Genomic DNA, 17,733 nt, shown 5'->3' with positions numbered 1-17,733 from the left:
CCTGTCTTGCTGCTTGAGACACACCTTGCTGCTTGAACCCATGACCATCAGAGTGACTCCAGGGGCTCGTTGGAAGGCCTCCTGTGGAGTACAGAGCCAGACCAAGCTCCAGAGACGGTGCACCCTGCACCTTGTCCATGTTGGAGCGAAACCAGACCCCCAGGTGGTGTCCCTCCAGTCCCGGACCATTGGTGATGGTGCTGAAGGAGCTGCTCCTGACTAAACCTAAAAGTTGGAACTTAAAAAATGTTTCAACAAAAAGGGACCTGAGAACCGACAGTAGACTGGGACCTACCTGCTCACCGATCCACCCAGAGGGCATCACCAGTCAGCCTGGACTTTGCCCCAGTCTCTAGCAACCAGATGCCCTTGATTGGTGCTTTTATCTTTTACGCGCTATTTTCACTTAAAAGTTGCATTCACAACTTAATTTCTACAAATTGTGTTTATTTTGTTTTGCTGTCATTGTATTTATAAAATGTTCTCTAATTTTCTCCCTTGGTGTGGGATATTTCTTGTGTTGTGTTTTCACTGTATTCGTGCTTGTCTGCTGCATAAATACATAATGCAGTCCCTCTAAGTTAAGCCTGACTGCTTTTGTGCCAAGCTACCAGAGGGTTATGCACAGGTTAATTTAGTGACTTTTGTAGTACACCCTAACAAGGAGTGTGAATGTAGTTTGAGTAGTGTTTTCAACTACTTAATCAAAAAAACTATTTCCTACACTTGGCCACACCTCTGGGATGGGCACAGTATCTCTGCATGTGGGACAAATGGTCCTGCCATCTTGGCTTTAGGAAGAGAAGGGCATTGTGGGATTGTTTGCACATAGTAAATACTGCAAAAGTGGGTAGAATTACCTCTAGGGATTTCTACTCTAGTAGCATTTTCTGCGACGCCCCAGCTGCCCACTTCCACCTGGAACTGCGCAGGCCATGCTGTCGGCCTCTTCCAGAGTGAGACTGGACCCCAAGTGTGGTCCCCAACCTACCAAACCTTCCAGGTGAAGGACAATTACAGTTCCTCTAGCTTGGAGATTTTTTGCAGCAGCAAATCTGATTAAGAGGGACCATGCAGAGAAAGTATCCCACCTAGTGGAGACCTTGCTTTAATAAAGCCTGCAGCCACGAATGCTGGAAACATACGTCCTAAAAAAAACGACTAAGTCTGAAAGTAGAAGTCTATATCAGGTGAAGGTGCCGAAAGTATCCGGCCAATGAGGGACCTTCTATGGAGGTGAAATTTAAATTTCTCCCTCTTGTAGATTTCCCACCAAAAGTCAATGGTTTCACTGAGACCTCATCTAGCAGCTATCCAACAACAAGGGGTCCTCTTCGGCCTCAGCCAGCTAACTTACCCTGCTGGAATTTTGGACTTTCTTTTCCAAGACTAAATCCAAGGGAGTAACTTCCAACTGGGTCCAAATTGGCTTCTGTATCCAACCTTACCTCCATCACGGATAGCCTTACCTTTTGCCTATTTACTAGTGTAGTGCAACCAGATAACCGTGGTTGGTTCTTAATGCTTTTTGCGAATATTTTCAGATTCAACCATTAGGAATTCAGAACTCCTGTCTCTCTAATTGGATTTTGTTCATTTTTGTGTTATTTTCATCATTGAAATGCACTCTAGTTTTCTGAATTGGTTTTGAATGTTTCTTGTGTTTTGTTTCAACTTTAAGACTGTTTTGATACTGAAAAAATGCTTTCTACATTGCTTCTAAGTTAAGCCTGTCTGCTCTGTGCCATACCTCCCAGGGTGTAAGCTCGACTTAATTATGTACCTTTTAGGGTTCATCCAGGCAAGGGTTTTGGTTATTATTTGAGGTGGGTACTCACTTCTCTCAACTAGCACCCTAATTTCTCACACCAATATTCCTTGATTTCATCTGGATAGATCTCAGATCCCTATGTGACTCCATAGGGTAATAGTCGGGCCTAAATCAGGTACTATACTTAAGCATTTACCTATGAGTGAATGAAAAGTGACAATTGTCAATTCTGACAGCCCAAGTGCATTTGCACTGGGCATTTGCTGCTTGATCACCTTCTTTGTTGAACTCACTCTTGCTAAGAGAGGAGACACGATTTAAAGTGAACCACAGAACCTGTATTGCCCTTATACTGAATGCCACCTTGCAGGGTCCATCTGTTAACTAGATGGAATTATCCTCCTCTTGGATAAGTGCCCTACGTCTGAATGTACATGTTTTATGGTGGAAACAGAACCCAGTCGAACAGTGTCTGCATAGGTGGCTGACTGAGAGGTGCCACACCAAACTCGATGGACTGTCCATGTTCTGTCAGCTGGATGATGAAATATCCTATGACGGTGGGGACCTTACACCAGTCCTTTATATAGTGGGCTTGTGAGAGGAAGTCCATCTTTTTGTTGTGGTCTCTCTAAATTATTTGCTTTGGAACCAATGGTTTACCTGATCTTTGCAGTAATGCCTACTGACCAGGCATCAGTATAATTACAAATCACATACACCTGGTTCAGTCAGAACTTGCCATACCTGCCACATGGCTAAACTATTTATGTTGGGTCTGACATCTTTGGCGTGGCTCCTCCCAACTTTTTGCCTTCATTCCTTCTGTTTTTGTTGAATCTTTTTGATGGCCTTAGGACGCTGTGCATTTTACCACTGCTAACCAGTGCTAATGTGCTTGTGCTCCCTCTTCTAAAACATGGTAAAATTGGCTTGTACCCAATTACCACATTCAATTTACAGTAAGACCCTAGTAAAGTGGTACTAAATATATCCTGGGCCTATACATTAAATGCTACTAGTGGTTCTGCAGCACTTATTGTGCCACTCACTTAAGTAGCTTTTTTAAACATGTCTCAGGTCCACCATTGCAGCCTGGGTGTGTAGTTTTAAACTGACATTTTGTCCTGACAAAATAAATCTTTTGCCAGGCCTAAACCCTCCTTTTATCATACATCTAAGTCACCCTCTAGGATAGACCCTCAGCAGCTCATAGGGCAAGCTGCAGAGTATTTCAAAAGCATGACGTACTTTTAACTGTTACATGTCCTGGTTGTGAAAAACTCTTAAATTAATTTTTCTCTATTACAAGGCCGGCCTCTCCCATATGATAACATCGGGTTACCTTATTACATTTATAAGTGATAACTTCCAATTGGGAGCAGGTATGAAAGTCAAGTTTGGTCTCTCCAGAATTGTAATTTAAAACACTTTTTAACGGTAAAGTTGAAATTTAAGTCACAATTCTGAAAATGCCACTTTGCTATAGCTAGCTTTTTCTTGTCCTAAACAATTGGTGTCTATAGCCCATATGAAAGGTCACATGACTGGGTGTAGCTGGCTAGTGGTCATTGTGCATTGCTTACTGACAGTGAGGCAAAGGGAAAATAGGTGTTGGTAGGATGGGCCATCTCTGTCAGAATGAGGGCAAGGAACTGTCACCTACTACACTTGCACATCACAAAGGCTCTGCCTCAGCACCCTCACAAAGGGTTTCACACTAGTTGTTTGAGAAGCTGGGTCTAGGGCACGGAGGAAGAAAATTCCAGACACCATTGTAGGGGAAGGGCTCTAGAAACGTATCCCACTCAAAGTGAGCACCAGGTACATTTAGTGGACCCTCAGACCTAACTCTTCAGTTCACTTCTGGACCTGAGGAAGACTCAGAAGAATAATTGCTGTGATGCTCTGCTGCAAGATGTATTTCTCTGCTAGCTGGCACCTAAGTGAGAAGGACTGGACAAGCACCTTGAACCCATGACCACCTGAGTGACTCCAAGGGCCAGTTGGCTGGCCTCCTGACCAGAACGTCTGGGACAGAAGAAGGTCTAACCATCATCAAATGTGCACCTGGACTCACCCTGTTGTAAGTCTTTACCCCTCAAGTGGTGCCTCTTCAGCCCTGACCCTTGGAAGTGGGGCTAAAGGTGCTCTGCCAGGTCAGCTGTGGTCTCATCAGAACTAAATCAGTGTGAAGCAAACACAGCTCAGCTCTTTGCAGCACCTCATTGGAACCAACATAGCCTCAACACAAGCATGCCTCTTTAACCCCTTCCATGCTCATGACGGAACGGTTCCGTCATGAGCATCGGTTGAGCTGTGCTCATGACGGAACCGTTCCGTCATGAGCCCATAGGCTCATTAGAACCTTCAGCACAGCGCGAAAATTCGCGCCGCGTTGAAGGGGTTAAAACTTCAGCTGCATGACGCATTCTCGCCACAGACCTCCCAACCCCCATCGGAACCAACACCACATGGCACAGCCTCAACACAAGCCGCATTGCTGCTCTTGCAGCTCATGGAAACCACTGCTGCATGTGAATCTTCGATTTGGATCTTGCATCACTTCTCAGGACTGCTCCTGTGTGGCGTAATGCTCCACAACTATAACTAAATGTACATTTCTCAGCTGAACTACCGTGTTCCCTGTATCAAGCCAGCACTCCATTGTAGTCGGCCTGAACTTGTGACTTTGTCCCGGTCCGACTTGGCCAGATAAACACAGTTGAAGCTTTTTGTTTTTCAGCACTATTTGTATCTATAACTTGAAAAGTCCATATTTCCAGCTTTACCAATTGGATTTTTGTCATTTTGGTGACAATTTATTAGATTTCACTCTATTTTTCCAAACTGGTGTGGGGTTATCTTGTGCTGTCACTTTATTACTCTTTGTGTGCTGCAAGAATACTTTCCACATTGCCTCTAAGCTAAGCCAGACTACTTTTGTACCACCCTACCAAAGGTTTAAGCACAGGTTAATTTGGGGTTGGCTTGTGTTTCACCCCGAAAAAACTTTTGGTTGCTGCTTGAGTAGGGTTCACCCCACATAACCAGCACTCAATTTCCTACGATCTGTATTTGTGCAAACATTTTTCAAATTTCAACATTGTGCAGATTTGATGTGATAGCGGTAGGAAACTGGTTACCACTTCAATCTAAAATGTAACATGTTGTTTTAAATGAGCATTGTTTCCCCACCATTGTAACTTCCACTATTTCCACTTCAATACCTGAATTACAAGTCAGATTTGGTATATATTTATTAAACAAATCCAATAAATAAAAAATGTACACCTATATAAAATATGTTAAATAAAAAGACTACTGGTCTAGCCAGATCTTTACTTCGGAAATTGCTTGGGAATTTAAGTATGTGTCCCTAAGAGGTCATCCCTAATCATTGACTCTGTTTGCTCTCTACAATTCTTCATCTACTTCTAGCAGAGAATTAACCGAGAAACAAAATCGTCAGACTTTTGCCCAAACCCAAATATTATTGCATTTCATTGCTGCAATAACTTGTGATTCTGACAAAAACAACAAATGGAATACTTCAATTAATGTATGCTATGGTTAACAACTCTGCGTTTCTTTCCAACCCATTGTGCTTTTCTCCTCACTATGCCAGCCACTAAAGAAGGAGACAACTATATGTAAATCAGTGTTCATACTGCCCCATAGGAACAGTCCACCCCACACTGCCACCTCACACCCCTTTGAAACGGAACACATTCAGAGTACAGATTAAGTCATATACCGCAAGTAAACTAAGGTATACATCCCCCTTCCTGTTTGTGGCATTAAACTTATTCAGAATCTTGCACTTATTAAAAAACCTATATTTATAATGCTGGCTAACCTGGATTGAAGCATTCATTTTATTTATTTTCTTAATTATATGATTTTCTTTTTGTTATTTGCGGCAGGCATACCGCACGGGTTTCTCTCAGGGAAAACCTTGCAGCTTCAGCTCATCTGCTAAGGACTCCAGGCATTGCTCACCTATTCATGTAATGAGCCAGGTTCTTTGTCACTCACGGGCCCTGAGCTGCGGCCCGCGCCAAGACAGAGATCACTCTTTCCAATACCGTAATGCAGTTTCTGACATCAATGAAGCCGCCAAGCTCAGCAACATTTCTTGAGAGCAATTTAATTTGACAAATAGTCACAGTGATCAGCAAAAGTCTACAGCAGGAAATAACATTTTCTTCCGTTTTAGAATGCATGTTAGACAAAAGTATTGCAACATTTAAACAGCTCAGATCAATTTACAAATACAGCACAATCTTTTTTTTTGAAACTATGGAATTCTTATTTGACGAATACATGGTGGTAGTAACTGTGGGGCATATTACCAAGGGCCTTATTGCCGCTTTAGCTAAAGTGGCGATAATTTTATCACCCTATTACCTAGCTGTCGCTAACAACAATTAGCGACAGCTAGTAGGAGATAGCATTCATCTTGGGGCTCACTTTGCATGTCAGCAATATTTATCGATAATGACATGCAAAGTGGGCGTGCCAAGATGTTAGCGACTGTAAACAGTCGCTAACATCGCTATCTCCTATTACCTACAAAGGCGTACTTTTGGAAATATTCGCGCTAAGTGCGAATATCTCCAAAAGCTAACGCCTGCCCAGAGCAGTTCTTAGCCATGTTATCCAATGGTAGGTGGATAACATGGCTAAGAGCATTAGCTCGGTAATGCATGAATATTGCTGACTTTTCAGCGATATTCATGCATTACGGCCGATTCTTATCGCTTTTGAGATAAACCTTGATAATAGCAAGGTTTATCTGCGATAAAAATCGGCAGAGCTCGGCGATAATAATATTGCCGCTAACCGTGTTAAGCGATAAATATCGCTTAATCTTGGTAATATGCCCCTGTATTCCATGCCAGTGTTATGGGATACAAGGTATCGACCTCCTACTACATTGTGGGTTAGTATATATAATCTCTATTCTAAACTCTGTTTATACCTACCTCAGAAATAAGTAGAGGTAGAATTAAAAATTGTTATTATATACTTATCTTCCAAAGTAGTGGTAGGTCAATGCAATAGATACAAATATAATGTATGCCAATATCACTGTCCTCGAAATGGTGACATACAACTTAAGTCATCAAATCAATCTTATTTAAAAAATTGTTGATTTTCCGCACCCGATCTGTTGATCTGGGAGTCAGTAATCGGCTTCAGTGTGGGTATGATAATAAGGCACGTGCTTTTTTCCAAGCACATGTCAAAAACTGCGGGATTTTATGAGTAACTTGCTCAGAAGTTCTAGTCTTTCTTCAAATGTACATCCCTTTGCAACTGAGATTGTGGAGGTATTCTTCAGCGTCGTGTAAAGAGGGCTAGCTAAAAAAGGTTAATCCCGGTTTCTGCTGAAGGGGGTGAGCACATACGTAAAAAATCTTCAAGCAAGCTGGATGGAAATCCTTTTTAGTAAAGATATTTAGGAAACTGTGCTCCAAATGAATTATTTGTTCACAATTAAGTCATGTACTGGGAGTAGAAGTGCCTCCAAATGTACCTGAACGGGATAGGGCTTGCTCATTGCGCTCCCTTCTTCGGTGCATCCTTGGTCCTCTGTTAACACCTTCGCTGCGGCGGCAATTCCGCCGCAGCGCTAGGGGGGAGGGGGGGCACGCGGCGCTCCCATGCTCGTGACGGAACCGCTCCGTCACGAGCCTCGACCGCACTGTGCTTGTGACGGAGGGGTTCCGTCACGGCCCCGCCCGCTCAATAGAACGCGCCCCACAGGTGCAAAATCAGCGCCGCACAGGCGCGCCGAGCGGGCTGTGATGGAACCGCTCCGTCACCAGCACAGCGCGACCGAGGCTGGTGACGGAGCGGTTCCGTCACCAGCATGCAAGGGGTTAAAGTAGTCCTTTGTGCTGAGTGTAGCTGCTAATCTATCCAGCAGTCGAAATGCTGGTAGGCATCAAGAGAAGATTCATAAATAACATGTTCCGTTGTCTCTAAAGCCCGTCCACTTTATGCACAGCATATAACATTGCTAACAGACGTTAGTTACCATAATCAATCATTAACGCTTCCCTTTCCTCTGACTGAGCCAGGTGCACATTTAAGTTAAACCATATGACCTGTAAGAAACTCCCTCTGTCCATGGTGAGCACCCACATATTTTGCTTTTAGATTTTGCACACACAAACACCTAGCAGTGGGAGGTATGAAATACCCTGTGCACTTTAAATTGTATTGAAACAGGGTCCCCTCTGTCTGGTAAGTGGTACACTTGCGTTTTGCGTCTGGCATTTTTGTGATTTTTTTCCTTTCCATTGTCCGGTACTCTTTCATATGCTGTTTGTTAAAGTATGTCTGACATTTTGAAAACTCCAGCAGGTATGTGTCCATTGAAAGGCCAGGGACCCTCATCTTGAGAAACAGAAAGCATGTTTGTTATCTAATTTTTAACTGCAGGGAGAAGACGTACGTTTGAAAGATACTTTAGATTTTGGAATAAAAAACAACTATCTTTAAGCAGAAACCTAATTTCAGAACATGGATGCAGAACTCCTCCATATTCGTGATGAAAGGTCACAGATAAGGAATTAGACTACCACCTGCTGGAAAGAATTCGTGTTCCTTTCATGGCAGGAGACTGAAAGCTCCTTTGTACAGGCACAGCATTGGGCCGCCCACCCAGAGGGTCAAAAACAACCCATGCTCAAGGGAATGCTCGTGTTAGGCTCAGACCTGGAAAGCCCCCTGGGTGTTAGTGTGGATGTTGGCACAGAGCAAAACACTAGAACATGTCCAGCCGGACACTACACTAGTGACTTCAGTACCATCAAACTGTTGCTTGAGGCCCACTTTCTAACCTTAAGGAATCTATTAGGTGACAGTTTTAAGAGAAGTCGGGGTCTGCATCTTACCGATGAGTGTGTGTGTTCCCTGATCTTGTGAGAGCTGGGGACACATAGTAAATATAACTATATCACTGTAAAGTGCTTCCATCAGCCAAGGTAAATAATTACTCCCTTGCACAGCTGAACTGTCTTTTAACACTCTGGGTGAGACCATTCAATGCATAGTCTCGAGTTGATGCTGAACTCTCGCTTTCATTTTTAGCACTAACTTACTTTTCCAATTCAATGGCAAAGTACATGGTAAAGGGATTTTTATCAGAAACAATCTATGTTTATTGTGTGTGTTGGTATTTTCGACAGGAAATAGGTTACATTTGTAGCTAAATAGGTTAAGGGATCATTATTCCTCTATATTTGCTTCACCTTCTATACCTTTCTTAATTTATTTCTGTTATATTTAGTTAATAGCTTTGCAATTGGTTAACATTTTTCAGTTATTTTTTTCATGACAGCAATGTTGTTTAAAGTGCTTTTACACAAGACCACTGATATACTCATGAATCTTTGTTCTTGCTCAAGATAACCGAAAGATAGCCAAGTAATACTCTAGGAGGAAAGAGCGGTTTATTCCTGTGGGTCTGCCTGGTGAGGTACTTTTGGAGCCATTGACCTCGTTAGCTTTAAATTCTGTACTAAATAAACCCAGTCGTCAAATCTATCTTTTCCATCATGCTATTAATATATTTTGAAATACTGCAACAGGATACGGATAAAAACAACGGGCCTCATGTGCAAAAAGATGCGTCAATTTAAAAGCACGGGTATGCATCGTATTAACAACAATACTATGCATCTGTGTGCTTTCCCCTGCACTGGCGCACATCTGGCTGCCATGTGCCAGTGCAGGCACCCTTGCGTCACAATACAAGGGGGCCTGCCTTGCATGGATGATTGTTTTTGTGCAGGAAGTACAGCCTTCCTGCACAAAAACAATATTTGATGGCATGCTATTCTTTCTGTATGTGCTGCAGAATGCAGCAATCATAGAAAGAGTAAAAAACGAGTGGAAATAAAAGTATTTCTCCCCGTTGCGCCTCCTAACGCCTCCCCAAGGGAGGCATAGGACTCTGACACATTCCTAGGTTTACAAAACGTTGTAAATCTGGGAATGTGTAAAGTTCCGCATAGGAACACCCACAGCAACACCCATGGAATGCCCCTTTTGTGCAGAGTAATGCGTAAAAGGGGCCAATATTTACAAGGTCATGAAAAGTCATGCAGGGTGACTTTACGTGGCCTTGTAAATACGGGCAGTTATACTGCACCGTTAGAGCGTCAAAAACAGTGACGCACCAGCAATGCAATGGCCTTTTAAATGAGGCCCAATTATGTGATTATACCGTACTCTATATGTTGAGAATGCCTTCTGTACGACCTCTTTTAGTATTGGATACACCTCCGGCACACGATGACTACTAGTCAGTCACTAAGAGTACACTCTTTCTAATGTCAATTAGCGCTGGATGAAAATTTGGGGCACATTTTGAAGCAAGTAAAATGTGATCTTTCTTTCCAACCACATAACAGAGTTAAGCCTGATTTTATTCTTTGTTGGTGGGGGAAAAAACAAAGCAAAAACCACAGTGTGTAGCTGGCCACTGAAATCCTAAAAAAGGTACTGGATGATTTTAGTTTGGAAACGTGTATAAAACACAAACCTGTTTCAGAAATCACTACATGGTAGGAATCCTCTGCTTTGGTTGAAGTTAATGGCTTTCCAACCGTTGTTGTAGGGAAAGTCTCTGAAAAAGATTAAAAGCATGCGATCAGACATGAACGTAAAGCGCCTACTCTGGAAAAACAGGTCTATTTTGCAGACACTGACACACTTCTGGTGATGGCAAGGTGTAAATAACTGGGGTGGTCTTACAGTTAAGTTGGTAGCACATCTGGAATGAACATCAGTAAACCACTCTACATACATTCTGTGATTAGTAGGAAATCCGTGCACATGAATGGTTTCCTTTGGGTCGCTCATTCACATATCTTACTGCAGAAAAGTAAACATTGGTTTAGCCTCTGACCTCATGCCTGTTAGTGGCGGTAATGATTCATGAAGTTATTGTGTCTCTTGCGTTGAAACTCAATCTGAAAGTTCATATTTCTTACCGTATTCTGGGGCTGCTCTGTCTCCTAGCTCTTTCTCTAGGACATTCTCTGTTGAATGAATTGTTTACAAGTGCAAGGACACGTTAGATCGAATAAGCAGATGTCTTTTAAAGTCTTAATGTACTTTTCAGAAACCAACTTGAAATGTAAGCAGAGAACATTCAATACAAAAAAAAGTCTTTCCTTGAAGCACATGATGAAGTACCATGCTCTTTTTGGCATCCTGTAACTCTAAATCTTTGCTTTATTGACACCATATTTCCTACAAACGTAAAAGCACCAGAGAGCATGGGAACGCGAAAAGGAGTACGTGTTTTTTTTGTATAAATGGAGATTAAACAAATTTAATACAGGTAAATGGTTGCATAATTTCTGAAATGCTGTCCCATAATCGGAACGATATTCATATATATATATATATATATATATATGTGTGTGTGTGTGTGTGTGTGTGTATGTGTGTGTGTGTGTGTGTGTGTGTGTGTGTGTGTGTGTGTGTGTGTGTGTGTGTGTGTGTGTGTGTGTGTGTGTGTGTGTGTGTGTGTGTGTGTGTGTGTGTGTGTGTGTGTGTGTGTGTGTGTGTGTGTGTGTGTGTGTGTGTGTGTGTGTGTGTGTGTGTGTGTGTGTGTGTGTGTGTGTGTGTGTGTGTGTGTGTGTGTGTGTGTGTGTGTGTGTGTGTGTGTGTGTGTGCGTGGCGAGTGTATATATATAATATATATTAACGTACAAAGAAATAGATACATCTTGTGATCTTTTATTTTTCACCGCCCCCAATTCATTAAACTGATTTCTGTTTCAGCTGTATGCTGATATTGCACATTATACACATTGGAGCACAGTATCTTAAAGCCAGCATGTTTACGAAATAAAAATGGGTCCAAGACTTAATCCCTGGCTCGCTTCTTGTCTGATCAAAGTGAAATATTGCACTTGTCACTCTCTCTGATGTAAGCGCTCTATCATCCACTTGGACAATAGCCAAGCTATGGAAAATATAATAATAAATTATATATAAGCGTTTTGGCAAAATGTTGCCACCCAATATGATGATCTTTTCTTTCGTTTCCGCATATCTCTCAAACCATCCCAGCTGGCATGAGTCTATATGTGTAAAGCTCTGGGTGCAGGGCAACCTATTCAGATAAACACCTTTCTGCAAGCCTGGACGGTGTGCACTGGGACGAAGAAGTGACTTACAACCATACCCTGAATTGAGCCCTTTTTGCTACTGAATCAGTTCCCAATGGCCAAAGGCAGTTCTGTGTATACAAACACTTTGCATCCAACCATAAAGTTCCTTTGGTGCAGAAAATGGAAGACACTACTTTTTGACCTCTTCGTTAAGTCTCCCTTCATTGACAGATTCGCATAAATATGATATAGCAAAACTAAGCCCAGCACACCAATTGACATTGACACGTTTTGAGTAGGTTTGACAAAAGACACAAAAATAATTTTATCGGAAATATTATTGGGCCTCCCTTTATTATTTGCTCCATCTTGAAAAATATGCAATCAGTTCACACACCAAAACAAATCGAAAATGGTTAAAGGGATTAGTGGATGCTTGAATTTCATCTATATTATGCACCAGGTATAGACACAGATTAAGTGCTTTTAAAAAAACGAATGGATTTAAAGCTAGTATACAAGGTCTAGTCTGCTCAATGCGTTGTAAATGCTTCAGTTTCACATGCTGTGCGCATTTAGGTATTGTAGGCTGGCGCCACAGATTGCCCATCAGGGCATGCTTCAATTATTGTCCCTTTAGAGAAATTATTCCACTACGCTGGTGCTCCTTGAACTCATATTTATTTCCATCCAATAATTAACTCAACTTAAAGCTGTGCACACATATGTTCTTTATCAATTCCATATGTATTTCGAATTGAGAAAAACTATTAGTTAGGGGGTAATCAAATAAATGCAAAATCTATGGAGCAAAGGAGGCAGGCAAAGATAAGGCATGTGCACTGTAACCAAATTCCATTCACATGTTATTCGAATATTATTAATACCATCATTAATTCCAACAACTGACCAAAGCCTCTCAAGCGAGAATGATGGCTGTACTTATTCTCTATATCTTTCTTAAATGATCCATTGTTACCATGAACTAGTCAAATGTGTAAATTATTCTCACCCCTACACACTTTCAACAGCACAGATGTAATTGTGCTATATTTATATATTCATGTGCTGTGTGTTCTGCATTGGTTGCCTTTCTATTACCTCTAACAGCCTCAACCTTTCTATAATTACTGTACTAAGTCATCTCAGGTAATATATGACCTGTGTGCTGGCTGGTTAAAAAAGTAGGCTAGTTCAAAGAGTCTTATTTTCCATTATCACCAGTGAGGAGTCTGCCTACTATGATTCTGCTGTATTGGGGAAAGACATCCCTCAAATGCCTTCCAGGTTAACCTTTTATTACTCAAAGTAAGCCTGACACATATGGAAACTTTGTTGCACAGCTACATAGTATTGTGTTCCTGGGAACAGTGTCTGCTTCCTCCTTCATGGGATGTTATGTTATGTTATGGGAATTTATCTAGCGCTCAGCTACCCCAGCGAAGGGGCGTCCCGGCGCTTGTAGCAGAAAGGAGATCAAGCTATGGAGGCCCAGTAAGACAGATATCTGGAGAAGAGGTGTTATTTTTTGGTAGGAAAAGAGGAGTCTTAACTGCCTTCCTGAAGGACAGTAGGTCATCCAGAGCTCTGATGTGGATCTGGAGTGAATTCCACAATTTGGCTGCCAGATAGCGGAAAGAACGACCCCCCGCTCTGCAGCGTTTAATGCGGGGCACCTTGACCAAGTGCTGTCCCATGGAGCACAAAGGGCGAGACGGTACGTAAGGAGTTAGCAGATTGTCAAGAGTTTTAGGAGTAGCTAACTTCAGAATTTTAAAGGACAGACATAACGTCTTAAATTTAATCCTTTGTGCCACCGGGAGCCAATGAAGCCTCCGGATGGTTTCGGTGGCAGAGCAGAACCTAGGGACTCTGACTAAGGCCCTTGTAGCTGCGTTCTGGATACGCTGCATCCGGATGATTTCGGATTGATTATCCCCCAAAAGTAGGGAGCTAGCGTAATCCAGACGAGATAGAATGGTGGACTGAATAATCAGCTGCCTAGTGGATGCGTCAAAGAATTTTAAAATCGGTTTAATGCCATGCAGAATGCCAAAGCACGTGGCCGCAACTTTTTTGGTATGGCCACAGAAACTGAGGGAGGTGTCTATCCATACTCCCAAGTTCTTAACCTCATTTTTGGGTATAGGGGTCTTACATGGCTGTTTGAAATGAACAAATCGCCCTTAAGAACCCTTGTTGCTCTAATATCTCTCTAACAGTCTGGAATTCGTTTTGCACTCCTGAGAACCTCTCTCGTTGTCCTCACTGGTGGACGTATCCTCAGGCGCGGTGGGTCGTTTGGGGCGTAGTCCCTCCGCCCGCAGCTCCCTCTGCGTCTCTGAACTTAAGTAAACTGACTCAGTTTACTTAAGTTCAAAGACGCAGAGGGAGAACCAACACTCATGTCAGTCAGCATGACGGTGGACCGCCCACCCCTTCAGAGTCTGAAGGGGGTGGGCGGTCTGGCATCATGTTGACTCACATGATTGTCAGACCAGGGGCAACAGGCAGCAGCACAACCCAAGTGCGCATGAGTGGCGACGGAGGGCGAATTTTTCGACCGTGCCCAATCATGCGCACTTGTGTTTGCACTTGTTTGCGCATACCCAGATTAACCGTGCCCTAAGCCAATCCTGCCGCTGCTAGCAGCGCCAGGATTGGCTGAGAGGGGTTGCCAGTCCACTCCAGTGCCGTTCATGAAGGCGCCAAAGGGAGCAGAGGTCTCCAGAGTCCATTACGTTTGCTACAAACATCCCCTTTAATCGTGATTATAATGGCTGCGAGTAACAGCCCTGCACTTTGTTAAATTTAATTTGTATTCGCATCTTGCTGTTTTTTTTGTTTGTTGAGTGGAAGAACACAAGGAGGACAGATATGCCTTGGAAAGTACGAACTTCCTTCGAACAGCTTCCTTTGATGGTGGAAAGAGTGTAGATGCCCGTGGAGGGTGTTGTCCCTTACTATGCCTAGTGTTGATGGTTTATAGAGGACACTGATAGAATATGCATAATTAGAAAAATATTAACTGTCTGCAGTGTTGCAAAGTCCAAGACCGTGCCACTTCATCCAAAACAAGGGGTTGTGCGCCCCAAAACACTCAAATACCATTATTCTGAGTGGTCAGTGAGTCTCATTTCCCCCTACCAGAAGTCAAGAGTGCAACAACTTGCAATGTGAAAAGATCGTCCGCTGACAAACTGAGGCTCTTGTGTGATTCCCCGCTGTCACTCGTATCAAGGGCTGCCTTGAGTGACAGCAGTAAAAACCCATTTTCCTGTACTATAATCAGTATTGCTGGAATTATGCGGCAGGACAGGGCCAAATTATGTTTCAGGGTTGATAAAAATTGTACGAGAAGGAAAGTCAAATAATGCAGCATAATACCGGGCTGCCTGTGGTACTAAGGGACGACCTCGCTGGGGCGAGTGGTTTGTTTGGAAGAAGTTTAAATGGTAATTAACTTTGATGTGCACCCAGCAGTCCTGCTTCTTTACGCTTTTAGTGGCACAATAGGTTCCTTATTCACCAATCGCCATGCTCCCTTGATTGGCTCTCAGGGGAGGACCCTGCATCTCAGCAGGAGACTGTGCAGTTAACACAAAACTCCTGAAAGGCCGCTGCGAGCAGACACGGGAAAAATCACTTATGGGGCACTCCACTGTAATTACTCCGGCTTCCTTTCAGACCAGCAGTGACAAATAATCAAAGCATACATCCGGGCACCGAGGCTGGTGTGAAATTCCGAGCAGTAGTCATCATGCACTTGAGCCAGAGCGTTCAGTAATACCATTCACATAGCGCTTAAGTCCACATAATTAACAGCATTGACCATGTTGCTAAGTACATAGGTTGTGTGATGGGAGGGCTTGCATTGCATTTGGAGTGAAAGAAGGCCGTCTTCCTTTTCCTATTCCTGTTCAGAAAATACTGTATATTTATTGGGTGACATGTGCCTAATTCGAGACTCCTTCCTTAGGTGGCTCACAGCAGCAGCAGCATCATGTCACAGTTGATGTGGTTGTAATTTGTGTGTGCCTCCGCCATGGTGTTGTGCTGCCGTTGTTGCTGGCCTCACTTATACTGCATCAAAATAGCCTTGTGTCCAGTGAAAGAAAGTTTACGCCGCACCACTTTCAAATGTCACCAGCCACCACTCTGTATCCTCAATTGTTGAATTGAGAGCCGGTCCATATTGTGTCTATCTAGTTCTTCTCTATTTGTCTCATTTCCCCCTTAACATCTACCTCAGAGACGTCCAGAATAAGTGACATCATTTAAGAGTCACTGGCAATTGCTATCAGAAAATGACATAATCTTCTAATACATAATTGGAGAAATGCACTTTCTACCATTCAATTTGTTTCTGCCCACATTTCAACCAGATTATTTCGCCTGAGCTCAGTCTGGCGCTACAAATAATTATTTTGACATTCTCACAGGCACGTGTACCCTCGGTGGCGGTCAACTGAAGAACCAAAAATTGAGTCCCTAATGTTTGCATCTATCCCTTCTCTATTTTTCTTACATTCTCCAGAGCTCCCACAATGGAGAACTTACAGAACCAGTGACATAATCTGTAAATCACTGATAGTTGCCATCTTGGAGTGGCTGAGCCTTCTGTTTAATGATGCATGAAGAGCGCTTTAAACTAAGCCAAAGCAACTCTGAATATTACTGATTTGTGTGCCATATGCCGTGCTCGTATTCCTGCATGAAATCTATTCTGTTTAATGTAGTTCTGATTATTTCCGTTTTGCTTCACCTACTATTTCCTATCATCTTGATGTTTATTTGGAAATCATATGTGTTTTGTGTTATCCATCCTCAGTCTTTGGCTCTATGTAAGGTTATTTTTGATGTTTTTTTAATGCTATAATTCAATTATTCTCTAGTTTCAAATATGTGGTGTGTCACTTGGATGTCCTTCTAGCTAAGAAGTGTAGAAATCCTTATCTATAATCACATTTTCTCCTCCTTTATCCACTATGCTGATTATTTTGGTAGAGTGGTGTTGGACCTGGCCCTTTTGGCAGGGTCATCCCTGAACTTTCGCCTTCCTCTTGTATTTTTTCTGACCTGTTGTTGGTGGTTTTATGACTCTGGGCACTTTACCACTGCTGATCAGTGCTAAAGTGCATATGGTCTCTTTTGTAAATTGTTGTAATGGATTAGTGACTCCATGATTGGCTTATTTGATTTACTTGTCAGACCCTAGTACAGTGCACCATGTGAACCCAGGGCCTGTAGATCAAATGCCGCTGGTGGGCTTGCACCACTGGTTGTGTCACCCACAGAATCCGCAATGTAAAATATGGTTCAGGTCTGCCCATGCAGAGCCTGTGTGCAGTATGGGACTGTCGACTTGGCATGTGCACCCACTTGCCAACCCTAAGCCTTCCTTTTTCTGCATATTAGTCACCCCTAAGGTAGGCCCAAGCTACCCCCATGGGCAGGGTGCATTTTATGGTAAAGGTAGAACATGCCCTGATGTGTGTGGCATGTCCTGATAGGGAATTACAGCCAATTTCGTTTTTCACTATTGCAACGCTACCTGTTCCCAAAAGGCCAGAATAGGCAGTTTAATTATAACATCTCATAATACTAACTGACCCAGGGAACCAGGTAGAAATTCGAGTTTAGTATGCCTGAACTCAGAATGTTAAAATACATCTTTTAGTAAGGGTGATTTTTGCATTCTGTGTTTAAAAATACAACTTTTAGAAAGTAGGTATTTTCTAGCCTAACCATCTAGTTGTCTCTGCTGGGTTTGTGTATTCCATTTCTCGTTTGTGAGTGACAGGGGGATGGTGAGGGCCT

The 17,733-nt window shown here is 42.7% G+C and overlaps 1 protein-coding gene across 4 annotated transcripts in view; it reads right to left on the bottom strand.

Annotated features, from left to right (window-relative positions):
* The window catches only part of CHODL (chondrolectin), a 354,289-nt gene that overhangs the window by 125,093 nt on the left and 211,463 nt on the right, over positions 1-17,733 (bottom strand). For 3 of the 4 annotated variants that reach the window (XM_078656213.1, XM_078656212.1, XM_078656214.1), the window contains exons 4-5: positions 10,783-10,830; positions 10,332-10,415 (exon numbers count right to left, since the gene is read on the bottom strand). In XM_078656213.1, coding sequence (XP_078512339.1) covers positions 10,332-10,415; positions 10,783-10,830 — 132 coding nt within the window. The remainder of the gene's footprint in view (positions 1-10,331; positions 10,416-10,782; positions 10,831-17,733) is intronic. The other variant, XM_078656215.1, reaches the window with a different exon arrangement.

Source organism: Lissotriton helveticus, chromosome 8, assembly GCF_964261635.1.
Source record: "Lissotriton helveticus chromosome 8, aLisHel1.1, whole genome shotgun sequence".
NCBI lineage: Eukaryota > Metazoa > Chordata > Amphibia > Caudata > Salamandridae > Lissotriton > Lissotriton helveticus.
Note: the sequence above shows the minus strand (reverse complement) of the source record. Positions and strands in the feature narration are given on the sequence as shown.